The sequence below is a fragment of the Biomphalaria glabrata genome, chromosome 14 (genome assembly GCF_947242115.1).
Source record: "Biomphalaria glabrata chromosome 14, xgBioGlab47.1, whole genome shotgun sequence".
In the NCBI taxonomy this organism is placed as follows: domain Eukaryota; kingdom Metazoa; phylum Mollusca; class Gastropoda; family Planorbidae; genus Biomphalaria; species Biomphalaria glabrata.
The window spans coordinates 9,942,838-9,956,800 of record NC_074724.1 but is presented as its reverse complement, the minus strand read 5'-3'; the positions used below and the strand labels follow the sequence as shown (position 1 = coordinate 9,956,800).

The window sequence follows — 13,963 nt, the reverse complement described above, 5'->3', positions numbered from 1 at the left end:
CACTGATACATTGATTGGAATAGAGTGACAGAAAATATGGTTCTTAGTTTGTGTATCCTTGATCTAGTACAACAGATACAATACAACCAAATAACAAATTATATTGCATTAATGTTAGATGTTAACTTTCAAAAAAAGGTTTATTTTATGTAGATCTAGAATGGAATGGACAATACCTGACACTTTCAACTCAATTCGACATACATTGAATTGGAAACTGAGAAAAAAGCGAAAATTATCATTTGAGAAGCTAAAAAAAAATTACAGTATTTGTACACGTGACCTAGATTTATATATACATGTAATTGTACTTTGAGGCGTCGAAATTTGTATTCAAGTAAATCTGAACCAAACAATTAATGTTTGAATGTGTTGTTTTAATATGCTTTTACTAAACTTATATTAACTAAATCTGTTTGCCATGTGTATCTGTCTGGTAAAAAAAGTTTGTACACGTTATTTCTTCAACACGCAATCTAGGATCAAGTCGACATTTTTCCAATTATTTTTTTTTACCTAAAAACACAAGAATTAATAAAAAAATGTACAAGATAGTTAATAAACTTTTGGTAATTAATTATTTTGTTTGGTATCTCGAACAAGGGAAAGAAATTATATTTGACTAAAGTCCTGGACCACCTTACGATTTCTAGTTCCCTCTTTTATATAGTATACATAATATTTTCTTAGGACTATTAATCTTAACCTTCTCGACTGTGTGCATTATAACGCCCACAACACATTGTTTTTTTAATGAAACGTCCCTCCACCAGCAATACAGCATAAATACAATGTCCTGCACTTGAATTTCAAAGATCTTAAAATAAATGCATTCTGATTAGTTTGAGCTGAATCTTTTTTTTTTTTTTCATTTCTAGTATTTAGTGGAACATACATCACAATGTTTTATTTAGTCAGTCATAGATTTTTTTTAGATTTAGACTGATTTTATATAGAATAACCCATCTTCACAAACAGTATTACACACCAACCCCACCCCAAAAAAATAAAATAAAATAAAACAAGGTTACAAAAGACAGTTTGTATGGAAACACAAACTCAAAATCGCCTATACTTTTCCCCAACTAATGTCAGGTACCCATTAGAGCTGAGTGGACTCAGAGGCGCCAAAGGATTCCAAAGTTGAAAATCCCAGTCTTCACCAGGATTCGAACCCGGGAAGCCATACGCTTTACCAATCAGCCACCGCGCATCCCCTGGCCTAACTGATGTCTTATAATTGATCTAATTGTTTTGAAAAGGCTCAATCTCTTATTCGAATCCTTAAAGAAAAAAACAAAAAATTCCGCAATTAAAAAAAATGTTCAGAAAAATGAAGTTTATAAGATTACTATTCATTTTAAATTAGGTCTAACTTATAATGCATACTAATTAGCTTTTTCTCTTTAAAAAACTGCTTGCATAACTGATTTAAAAATTAGATTTTTCGCTTTCTGAAAAAAAAAAGTAGCCGTTGCATCAGAACTTTGAATGGTCTAAAATATTGTGATGTCGGATTTTCAATATCTTTTCTAGTTTACGAGATCTAAACGGGACGGACGGACAGACGGACAGTCATTTCGCACAAAACTTATAGCATCTTTTCCCCTTTCGGGGGCCGCTAAAAATAACGGCATCTTTTTTTTAAACTTTTTTCTTTAGATTTTTAATTTTTACTTTAGAATAGAGACCTATTTGTAGTCAAACTATTCCACAGTAAGTACGGAAAAATCCAATCTTATTTATTGCCATGTCTTTACTAAATGCATTATCATATTTGCGATTTTTTAGATTTATAAATACGAATATTAAATTACTGGTATAGTTGTTTATTTACAAACTGTAATTTCTTTAGATATAAATCTAGATATAGAAACCATTTAACAGAAAACTATCTGTAGTCTCTCTCACTTAATAAACATGTAAAATACACACACACACACACATACGCACACTAAAATTAAATACACGCTCATACAGATACATATATCGAGAAAAATATGATATTTAAATTTGAAAAAGTATTTTTTTTATTATAAAAATAAATAAAAAATTGACAATTATGAAAACTATATCTATATACCTATTGTTATTAACATTAGCAAGAATACAGAGCACAGTACACACTGTGCTATACACACACTGGGGGTCTAGATCTATATCTAGTTTCCCTAATCATATGCATTTAAAAATAAATAAATCACTCTAGGCTCTACATCAATTAAACAACTTCTCTCAAATAAATTTTAGAAATAATTTTTTTTTTAAATTTAAATTACCAAGTAATTATATCTAGATTTAGTTCCAGAACAAGCTTTTACTAGTGACACCACCATTATTCTCCGGATAGCCTACCTGTAAAATGATTTTTTTATTTCTTTAGATTGAAGAATTACATACGGTGTAAACGTGTGGTTCCCAAACTTTTTTGTGTGGTTTTTCCAGTTATTAATAGGGCACCTGTTTATGCATTTTTTTTTAATTCATCAACTATAAATGCGTTTGTTTATCACTGATTGCTAAATCATACATATTTATTTCAAACGTTCCAATTAAATGAAAGCAAAATAAAATTTAATAATTATTACATGAATTAAGCTCTCCCCAACCCAAAGAAAAAAAAAAAAGCTATTTTTGGAATTCTTCAATAATATTTTTCGAAATTGGGCTTCAATCTAGGTAGGTTTAATTTAAAAACCTCTTGGTTAGTGTTTTTTTTTTTAATTTATTGCTAACAAATTTTTTTCAGATTTCTAGATATGAAGATGGAAAAACATGTAAAATCTTCGTGGTTATATTCCATAATATCACATATCAAGTATTATCTCTTGAAGCCACAAGTCCTAATTACCATTTTTTTAATTGTATTTTCATTAGAGCAGTTGTTGTAATGTTAAATCTGTCTTTTCCTGTATCATCATGAGATTAATCGATTACAAGTTAAGGTATTCAGAATACCCCCTATCCCTAGCTAAAATTTGGAATAGAAGGGGGCTATCAAATGTTTAGCATATGTCAAAGCAATAACTTCATGATAGTTTGACTGTTCTAAATTTTGAATTTTAAATAATTTTGATTGATCATTTTAATTTTTTAGAAAAAAAACATGAGATTATGAACTAAGTTATTACCTTGTAGCAGCAAGTTAATTAAATTTTTTGAACTATTCTGCGTAATAGACTATGATTTCCGATTGATTACTATTTTGTTTTAAATTTGGATCAGAAGTGTCCATGAACAACAAAACACTATTTTAGAAAAACAATATTTTCAAACTTAAGATTTTCAACAACCATCGAACCTCAGTGTCAAGGAGAATTTGCTGAAGGTTCTCAGCAAAGAGCAGTTCCACGTGGATGTCTTGATTCATGCAAGAAACCATAATATTGTTACGTATTTCTGAATCTTCTGGCTAAATGTATTAGTGGGAACATAAATAAAAACACTGCAAAGAACTTGACGACTCAACTTTCAGCTTCATATAACTTTATTGACTATTAACTCTAACAATTCTTCACAATAATATGTAGCGTAGAAGACTGTTCAATATCTGTCAGTTTACAGTTAGCTATACTTCGTTGCAATTTATCTCTTCTCAACTTGCGTCGAGCCGTATTCCATATAACAGACCAACGACACACTTGCCAGTGTCGCTCCAGGTCTTCCAAAGCTGAACCAAGTCGTACTCAAGTCTATCGAATCAGAGCCGCACTCGTCTTACATCGACTGTTCGATATATAGACTTTAACGACAGTAATCCACTCCAGTTAACTCTACCCTAGTTAACTTGCATCGAGTCGCACACATTTCTCTTCCACTGTCTCGCACAGTAGACAACAGTAACGAAGACTGTACCGACGATTCTACCTACGACTCCATACGACTCACTCACGACTGACTTTCACATTAACTCTCTGGCTTATATAGAGTCCCTAATCGCTTCTCCAAAGTTGCATAAACACTGCTAGTATTTTCTGGAATAACACGTGAGGAAATGTCACATCCTATTTTTGTTTATGCATGTAGATTCAAAAACACCCGCTGCAGTGTCATCTTGCCGGGGTCACAAGTAGTGACCTCTATCTAGTACCTTCTGGAATAACACGTAAGGACACGTCACTTCCTGTCTTTGTTTAAACATGTACATTCCAGAGAAAATTCGCTCCTGTGTTATCTCGCCGGGGTCAGACGTTAACCTCTTCCAGTCACTGGTCATTTGTAACACTATGAATAATAATGCTTCATTACCATGCAGGTTTAATTGACCAAATTAACTTATTTTTCCAATAGGCCTACACATTTGAACTGTATCGATGCTTACATGAATTCGTTATATGGTATCATATGCATGTTTGTGTAAAACAGTTCTTATGTTGTCTTTAATAGCTAGCAAATTGAATGTTTGCCTATAGTTTTTGGCGTTCCCTATTTTGCTTAAGGTATAGTAAAAGTAAAAAAAAAGTTCCCCTTTCAGACCTTGTGGTCTACAGGGCAGATGATGTAAAGGTCATCTGTTTCTGTGGCCTACGGTTCACAAGGGTGTTAGCACAACGACCAACCGCCTTTACATTTCCCTAACTAAAGTTTCTGTAACTAATGTCAGGTACCCATACTACAGCATAGTATAGAGCCCGAAGATCCCGAAATTAAAAATCCCAGTCTTTACCAGGATTCGAACCCGGTCCTCGGTTTGGAAGCCAAGCGCTTTACCGCTCAGCCACCGCGCCTCCTTAAGGTATAGTACAGAGAGTGTAAGAGACTCACAGATAGTCAGATCTTATAATGTTGAAGAGAAAATTCTTTTCCCTGCGGGTCTATTCTGAATTGTAAGTGTTGAAAAGTGTTTCATATGTTTAGGCTTATAAATTGTATCAAGTATCATCATCTCAAATAATCCTTCAGCTTAAATGGTTTCATAGCGTCATTACTTAAATCTTTGCATATCAGTGTACTAACATTTCTTTTTGGATAAATTTGAATATTAGTTCCATGTAAACACAATGCAGATATTTAAATATGATGTTGATATTTTATAATTTTAACAAATTAATTCATGGTTGAAATGCAAGAGATTAACTTAAGTAGAAATGATTAATTCATAGAAAGTAATATTTAGAAACTTAATCTTCTAATTTCGATCCACTATCGTAGACCCCCGTTAACATCTCACAGACCCCAAATTTATTTTTGTACTCACTGTAGACCCCTGAAGGCCTATATAGACCACTTTGGGAATCTGGTATAAACATTTCATTGCAACGGCACAAAGTCTTTAATGATGTTAATAACTTTGTATACATGAATAAGGATATAAGTGTACGCAGGAATCAATATATGTGAACCGCATACATTTAATAAGATCAATCTTTCTACGTAAGTTTCCACTCCCCTCCCCCCCCCTCCCCCCCCCAAAAAAAAAAATAATTCACAAATGTTCAATAAATATCGAAGCTTAATTAATGATGTAATTTAACATAATGAAATCTACCTTAAATAAACATCCAACTAACGGGGTGGACCACTTAACAGTTCTGAGAAGCCGCTTTTTTTTGTATGACACTTCAATTTTAGGGGGACATTGATCATGTGTGGCTAAGGGAGTAGCGATTTTCGGACGTCTGTCTACAAGTATCATCTCGTACCAGGCAGTGGTTCTCTAACCCTTCTATGGGGACTCGAGACATCGGTAATATACAGAAAGCAACTTAGGCTTCTTGAATACTACTGTTTCGTCCGTATGGAAATTAGTTTGTGCTAAACAAAGAAGTGCTTAGAAAATTGAATATATCTTTTTAATAAAGTAAATCTTATAAACCCTTCCATTACACAGGATAAATCAAAGTTCTAGCTAATTATATTTGTTCAGCCATATATGAGAATCTCTAATAAAGTATGATTACTTTATACATATCACAAATATCCCAACTGCCCTCGCCAATATTTTTTTTACATAATTCATACAGACGTTAGAACCTATTTCTCATAGGTTTGTATTATTTTTTTTTTATATAATACAAATCATTTATCTTATATTAAATATATACTATGTACATTCTCAATAATTAGAATAATATTAATATAATCTTTTTTTAAAGAAGCCAATTATATTCTTGATAGAAATCAAGAATCTAGTTGTGTATTTGCATCTCTCAAAATGCTTTTAATATAAACTGTTATTTAACATAGGTTGTCATATTGTTACAGTGACCTCACCATTTTTTTTTTGGTAGGAAAGCCTGACAAAGTGATAAGTGGTTTATAAGTTGTCTGCATTGAAGAGCCTCTTCAATTTTTGAAATTAAAGAAGAACCACGGTAACCGAACTTTTTTTGTTCTCAAAACTAGAGTTGAAATTACATATGCAGGTAAAATGGTAAGACGTCAGGTTTTGATGTGGTTTTTCCTTCTGTTAGTCACAATAGGAAGGTGAAACAATTAATTAACTAAAATGTATGTATAATCTAAAGTGTAACTATTTTGGCGTTAGTGAAACCATAAGTTGAACATAATTTAATTGAATGGTAAAAAAAATATATACTGGCAAAACAAAAGTTATTAATTTTAAAACTTTTACTGGTGAAATAAGAAACATATAAAATACTCAATATTCAAAAAAAAAATAAAGCCTGTGAGAATGGGTACGATGTACTGGCCGCTACTGACAACACATTTTTTACCATATATTTGTTAGTTTTGAAAGAAGTGGCCATCTAATTGATTTTATTCTTTCTTGCTTTTTTTTTAGATGGTATAAAGTTTTACTTTACAGCAAAGTGATTGTTTTGAAATGAAGATACTTGTCTTGGCTGCTTTTCTTTTTGGTAAATGTTTAATTTAAATTTCATTTTTTAGCAAAGAAAAGATTCTTTTTTTTTCATGGTAAATAAACTTATTTTTATCTACGAAATAATGGAATTCAGGATGACCTATGTTTGTAACAAAAAATGCAAACCTATTCTTATTAGATTTTTATTACATTTTTAACAAGTACATATTAAAAATGAAAATAATCTTTACAACTTAAATGAATAAAATTATAGTTAGAAAGGCGGACATAGAAATATAATTATATATTTCTGATCAATATTCTTATTCTGTGAAATGTGTACAATTAAAATTATTAAATTTAAACGTGCGTTTACTAAAGTTTCTAGAATCTACATTTTTACTTCCATATCTTGTACATTTATCTTGTAAAAAAATGAGAGGGGGGAGGACATTAAAGCTTTTAATTTTTTTAATGTATATATATATATATAGATAGATAGATAGATAGATAGATAGATAGATAGATAGATAGATAGATAGAGATATATATAGACTATATTGAAAAGTTCAATTAAAATACGTTCTTAGAAAAATTGGGTTATAATACAGAAAAAACAACGCGTAAATAATAATGAACACTCAAAATGTAGAAAATCTGGGGCTATATCATACAACGGCTAAAGATATGGCGACAAGTATAAAAAAAAAATATTATAACTAACTAGTCCAGTGGTCGCCATTTCAACTCGTCTACAAAGGTGCAAAATTAAACAATTACAGAATGTAATTTATTTACATTTTCTAACTACATACAAAAATAAAAAAAAACAACTTAAGCTTTGCTTTAATTGAAACTATTCTATGGGATTAATAAGAATTACAATCTTTTGTATATACAGCAAAAAGCAACAATTTGTTTTCGAATGAATTTAATTCTTCTAAAATTCAATAACAGTGTATCTCTTGTTCTGATTAAGCTGCTGCTGCTGAAAATAAATGACTGCATATTGGATTATTTCACCAAGAAGCAATGCATTTATTTCAGTAAGAAGTGACGAGAAATATTTAAAAACGTCTTCTCTTATAAACCAACTAACCTTTAAATGCAGGAGAAATCTCCGCACTCACTATTTACCTCGTTTAGAAATTCTTTATATTGGCGATGGCAATGAGCTTAAGCTATAATGGAGTTCATTACATTGCAACATTTTTTTCAGGAAAAGTCTCTGCAAGTAGTGCTTCCTGATGGGCAATATACTTGCGCATTTTTTTTTTTTAATTTCAAAATAGTGACTTGCTTCTTGTACGCGTCTGACTTTTTGCTTTATTCCTTAAAATCGAGTCAGTATTTTTGTAATAAAATGTCATGCTTTTTTTTCCCGAAGCTTTCAGTTTCTAAAGTAGCTGCTGTATATCTATTTCTTGACTGATACTTTTATTGACAATAATTCCATAAATGTATCTTTACATACAGTGAGGTAGCTAGGAATTAGTAATCTTTTGGGAGTCCGGGGGTTTTGAACTCTTTGGGGTCCCCTGCATTTGTCGTAATACTTAATATTTAATGTTAAAAACAATGTTGAACACTCAATTGGGGGTCCTCTCAAGTGGGGACCGGGAGGATGTAAAAAATGCCCTCTACTCCTCCCCCACCCTAGATACGCCACTGATTACAGCCTTAGTGAAGATAAAAACTTACGGAAGAATTGCATGCAACTTCATAATGCCGTCATTCCCCATTTGAATAATGGAAAAAAAAAAGAAAAAAATTATAACTATGTAACTATGCTTCGTTGTTTGTCGAATTGAGTAACAACCAATTTGACGTGTAGATATGCAACGGAAATAATAATACACATGTTTGTGAGCGACGATTCGTTAAGCTTTTGTTATTTCTCTCTGCTTAATTGATTAAATATAAACCTGTCATGTACCGAGATCCAAAGGTTTTTATGTAGATAAAAAATAAAATATCTGTTTTCAGATTGTTCATTTTCTACTTCTTGTATAGAGGAAGGCAGAAGTATAAGTCTATTTTTTGAAAGCAATCATACTTCAGGAGAGGAAATAAAAATTGCTTGGTACAAAGGTGACAGCATTGTCTCAATATGCTCTGTTACTGACGGATGTAAAGATCTAGATCGAAACACAGTTGAATCATCATTTGAGTTTTTTAAAGACAACAGCACATTTACAACTTGTATAGTTATTAAAAAGATTTCGAGAACTGATGGTGTTTTGTGGAAATTAAAATACCTCGGAGAGGCGAAAATTGAACACCCTGGTGTGCTCTACTCTCGTGAATTAACATTATGCGGTATGTCATCAAAAATAATTTTCACAACACTTTTTTCAAGATCTACGATATGCCGAAATTGTTAAGGCCTAAATTATTTTTTTCACTTAAAGTAGGCTTAGATAAATGTGCAACTTAAAACTTATATAATAACAAGTAAATATTATATACCAACTACCTTTTACTTTCATTAAAATAATAATCAGGTAAAGATATATTAACTTTTTATTTTAGCTATTCTAATAAAAACATTAAAGCTAGACTTTGAACTGTCTATATTTAATAAAACTTTCTTACTGTCTATTATGACGACTTTAAAATAAAACTAAAAAAAAACAATTCTCAACTATATCAAAGGCTATATAAGCATAGTTTGTCCTACAAAGAAAAAAAAATAAAAATGAGTGATTCATTTTTTAACACAGATATAAAGACAACGTCGCCATTCTCTAGATTTCCTCAAGAATCTTCGTCTGTCATTTCGAATATGAAGCAAGAAGACACAGGTAAACATTACTATTTCAATTCATGTAAACATCGTTGAACAAACCAGAGCATCAAATCATTACATTAGGATTGAAAGGGTAGCTTTAACAAATTATGTTTACATTATTTTAAACAAACAAACACGTTAAATATTTAAACAAGAAAACATAGTTTTAAAATTTTATTTTTTAAAGGCGATACCGCCATAATAAAAACTAAAAATATAATTAAATATTTTAATAACATTGAATAAAAATAATGTTTGGTTCGATTACCGAACACTTGATTTTGAAATTATCAGCTGTTTGTGCGAACGATGTGATCGATTCAGCCAAAGGCATTGCATACTTCTGCATCCTTATGCAATTGTTTATTGGTGTTTTCATTCTATGGACATCTAGATCTAACACTAGACAAATTTAAATAGAACATTGTTACTCTTTCTTATCCCTTAACCGAAAAATAAAATGGTCAATCGAATGTATAAATCTACTCAGATTTTTTAACATTTCCAGTTATAGTCCTATGAATCTAGACTTCTAGGCTAAACGTCATGCATTTAGTCATGAATGTTAACCAATGACTTAAATTCTGCGAAGTTACTGGAATCAAAAGTTAATAAATTTATTTTTAGGAAAACGTTACGCGTTGTTCTTATAAGTCTAGATATAAAGGCCTTTCATTGGAAAGTTATAAAGTGTAGTAGATCTACATTCGTTTAACCAGAATTTTTTCTCAAGTAAAAGATGGGAGAAGGGCAGTGTAAAAATGTTCTATTGTTTTTATTTTTTTATTTTTTTTAAATCTAACATTCATTAAAATAAATCGCTCTGTAAGATGTGTAAGGGAGTTTGTTTTTTTCTGCTTAAAGTAACATTTTAACTCAAGGCTTGTAAAATATGAGTTTCATTAGATACTTTTATCATTTTCAAACTTTTTTTTTTCGTAATTATAATTTTCGAAGCAAAAATTGTTAACACCAGTTAACAATTTCTTTTCCAATTTTCGTCGTAGCTCATACAACCTACAGGACAACGAAGGTCGGCAGCGGTGGGGTTTACGCTCAGAACCGTCGTATGTACCGTCCGAAGCTCATGTCAAACCGCCAGGCAGCCCTTAGTGGTGTATACTAAAAATCCTGGAATAAATGAAACCATTTTTTATAAATTGAAAAAAAATTGTAAATTATATTTTTAAAACTTTAAGCTCTAATTATATTAAGGTATATTTATCGACAAAACGTACTTTGTTAAATACCTATATAAAAAGAAAAGTATAAATGTATTTCTTAAGACAAGAAATATAAGGGAGAGATAATTTGATTGATAGAGCTTAAAGAATATTAAAATAGATAGATAAGATAAGATTAGATAGGTAGATAGAATGAAAGATAGATAGATAGATAGATAGATAGATGTATACATACATACATACATACATACACACATACATACACACACATACATACATATATAGATACATGCATTCATACATACATACATACATACAAGTGTGCATACATAAATATATCATACAAACTTACATTAATTAATTTATTCATACATATATACACTAAGGGTGCGCCGAAATGGTAGCTCCGGCTCCGGCTCCTGACGAATAATCGACACATTTTTCACTATTTCGCCGTTTTCGACTCCGGCCGAATATCCTAAGCTAAACACCCCGCTACCCATTATTTTATGAATTTAACCCTTAAACCTTAATTTATTGATAGACTATGGCCATTTTTATACAAAATTTCATTTATACTATGCTATCTGGAATGTTGGTGTATGCAGTATTTCCAACAGAGATGAGATATTTATGAGTGTCGTTTCTCCTCGTATCCTGTAATAATTTATGCGCTTAGCCAATATCTTTTTTCTGAGGGGAATGGGTTTGGGGGCTGTTTTTTTTCCTTTACCCACATATATACCTATGTCTTTGTCTATAGCTATATCTATCTAAATCTCTCTCTCTCTCTCTCTCTCTCTCTCTATATATATATATATATATATATATATATATATATATATATTCCTCATTAATTTTCGGACTCGAAGACAATCTTATTATTATTATACATATATTTATTATCAAAGCTGCGCTTTGTCTGCTGTACAAGGATGCAATATAACTTCATTTAGTATATCACTATTTTTCAATAAGAAAAAAACATTGTGAAAATGGTAATAAAGACAAGGTTAGTTAACAAATTCATTTTTATATTTTCTTTATATTTGTTATACATATTTTTTTGCATTAATATACATTCTTTGACTATATAATTTCTACATTAACATGTATTTATTTTATTTTACTCTAGCTGTGTCAAAGTTATTATTACGTAATTCTCTACACAAGGTTTATCTCCACTTTTCTTGGTATTTTTAACTTCTAAAAATAAAGTTAATTGATAAAGATGAATTGGTTGATATTTTTTATTGTTGAGTGTGTTGTCATCAAGTATGAGTTTGCATGTTAACACAGTAGGCATAGTGTTTTTGTGTATGTGTATGCTATTGGTATGTACATACTTTGCCCTTAGCAAGAGAGTTCATATTGTATTGTGTGTAGCGTGTATAAAGTGAGAATGTGTTCTTGAGTCTAATGAATATGGTGTTATAACGTTGGCGTTATTTTTTGTTGTCAAGTATATAATATGAGCTAACTATTGTACTAACGTAACTTATAATAGTATTGTTATTGTTAAAAGTAATTATGTCTGTTAGAGAAGAGATCTCATCCTTATTAAAATATCTGCCTAATGAACTATAAAAAAAAGAACGGATCTAAGGCAATAATCCTTTCACTTCCACCTAGCAGTGACACAAGAATAAGGGATGTTGATAGCCTGTTCGCTGTCTTGAGTGGATTCTTGACTATGTTCCGGCGGAGTTAATAACTTTTTCCATTTAATCAACTAAAGACAGGCTAAAGGTCAACAATGAAATGGTTAAATCAAGAGTGTTGACGGTCAAAACATTAAATCGTACTGAACGAAAACCGCCTATGACGTTGCTATCGCTAATCAAATAACTAAGTTCATAACATTCTTGATTAAACAAACTTGACTGTCTCCAAAGACGCTAACATATGAAGTGTTTTTATTTCATATCCTACTCCAATCTTTGGTTATATTAGGACGTTATTGTTGCCATATAAATACACATATACACAAAACAAAATGAATCTAAACTTTTTTGTAAACTTTTTGCTTACTGTATACTATCATATCTAACACAGAGAAAGTTTTTGAGCAGGGCGACAGTATTTTAAAAAAATATTTATTAAACTTAGAGCAAGACAAATGTCAATCCATACATGATTTGATTGCAGAGTTTGAGACCAAGTCTAGGAGATTATAAAGAAAAAAGATGAAGCTGTTACCTGAAATTTTGGCCTTCAAGATACTCAGAAAGGAAGAATCACAAAGAATAAGCAAAATGTGGGACATCATGGTGTTAGACAAGTAAAAGGTGCAAGTCAGATTAGAAGCAAGGATAAGATAAAAGGCAGAGACCATGGAAAAAACAATGCTAATCAACGAATACTAAAACAAGACGTCAGAGATGTCAGTTCAACGAAAAGAGAAAAACTTTAAGTAGAGGTGGAATTTTTTTGACATGCACACAGAAATCTTTGGTCTAAATGTCCAGACAGTTGGGAACATTCGTTAAAGAAGGTTAACGTTATGGAGACATAAGAAACAACGGGTCTGTTCACTAGAAACACTATTTATCTATTTTTACTGCTCACAAGTTTGTCGTATGTTAGACAAAGATAATGTACATTTATTTGCTCTAGTCATCATAAGTTTTATGCTTAAAGAAACATTTTGTTTTTATAACAAATGGTACTACTTTCTGTATTGTATTCTTTGTGAGTCACTAATGGTTTACTCACTGCGCATCAAGCGTAAGGATAATATTGCAACAGAGCAGACTTCAGAGCCATGTTGACAGTTTTGACCCAAAGACATAGACTTGTTACTTCAAATGATATGCCACAACTTCTTGTCAAAGTTGTAGGGTGGATTACTGTCGAGCTATTAGATTTTTTCACTCATTTACCGTCTTTGTGTGACAAAAAACAAAAACAACAACAACATTTTCTTAAACCTAATCGTATAAAGCTAAGTGCATTTTTGATAAAAACGTATAAACTATGTGAAAAAAGTTAATCAACACTTTTCACAATGAACTTTAATATTACAATCAAAGAGAGCAGTGAGAGCGAAGAAAAAAATGTGGTGTCATGAATGTACTAGACTGTTTAAAAAGACATTTAGCTCCAATCCTAAAGTTTTACCACCTCTAGAGCTTTATGCTCAAGACATTTATCCCCATTTCTGATGTTATACCAACCCTATATCCTCAAGACAGTAAGCTCCGATCATGTAAACAAAAATAA

General features: G+C 31.0%; 2 protein-coding genes across 6 annotated transcripts in view; one reads left to right on the top strand and one right to left on the bottom strand.

Annotated features, from left to right (window-relative positions):
- The window catches only part of LOC129922937 (uncharacterized), a 27,693-nt gene extending 25,337 nt beyond the window's left edge, over positions 1–2,356 (bottom strand). Inside the window, exons 1-2 of one of the 3 annotated variants that reach the window (XM_056011210.1) lie at positions 2,280–2,356; positions 177–217 (exon numbers count right to left, since the gene is read on the bottom strand). Coding sequence is in view for 1 of the 3 variants with exons in the window: in XM_056011209.1 (XP_055867184.1) it covers positions 2,280–2,336 (57 nt within the window). In the remaining 2 variants the exon portion in view is untranslated. Of the gene's footprint in view, positions 1–176; positions 218–2,083; positions 2,191–2,279 lie in introns of those variants that run through there. The other 2 variants (XM_056011209.1, XM_056011211.1) reach the window with 2 other exon arrangements.
- On the top strand, positions 1,731–13,963 carry LOC106065319 (uncharacterized). Of its 3 annotated transcripts, none has more exons than XM_056011216.1 (5): positions 1,731–1,819; positions 6,231–6,821; positions 8,753–9,085; positions 9,490–9,570; positions 11,877–11,979. In XM_056011216.1, the coding sequence occupies exons 2-5, from the start codon at positions 6,788–6,790 to the stop codon at positions 11,942–11,944; spliced, it is 516 nt and encodes a 171-aa protein (XP_055867191.1). In that variant the 5' UTR covers positions 1,731–1,819; positions 6,231–6,787; the 3' UTR covers positions 11,945–11,979. The 3 variants fall into 3 exon arrangements, with proteins under 3 accessions (XP_055867191.1, XP_055867190.1, XP_055867192.1); XM_056011215.1 differs by lacking the exon at positions 1,731–1,819 and adding an exon at positions 2,412–2,679; XM_056011217.1 differs by lacking the exons at positions 1,731–1,819; positions 11,877–11,979 and adding exons at positions 2,416–2,679; positions 12,890–13,963.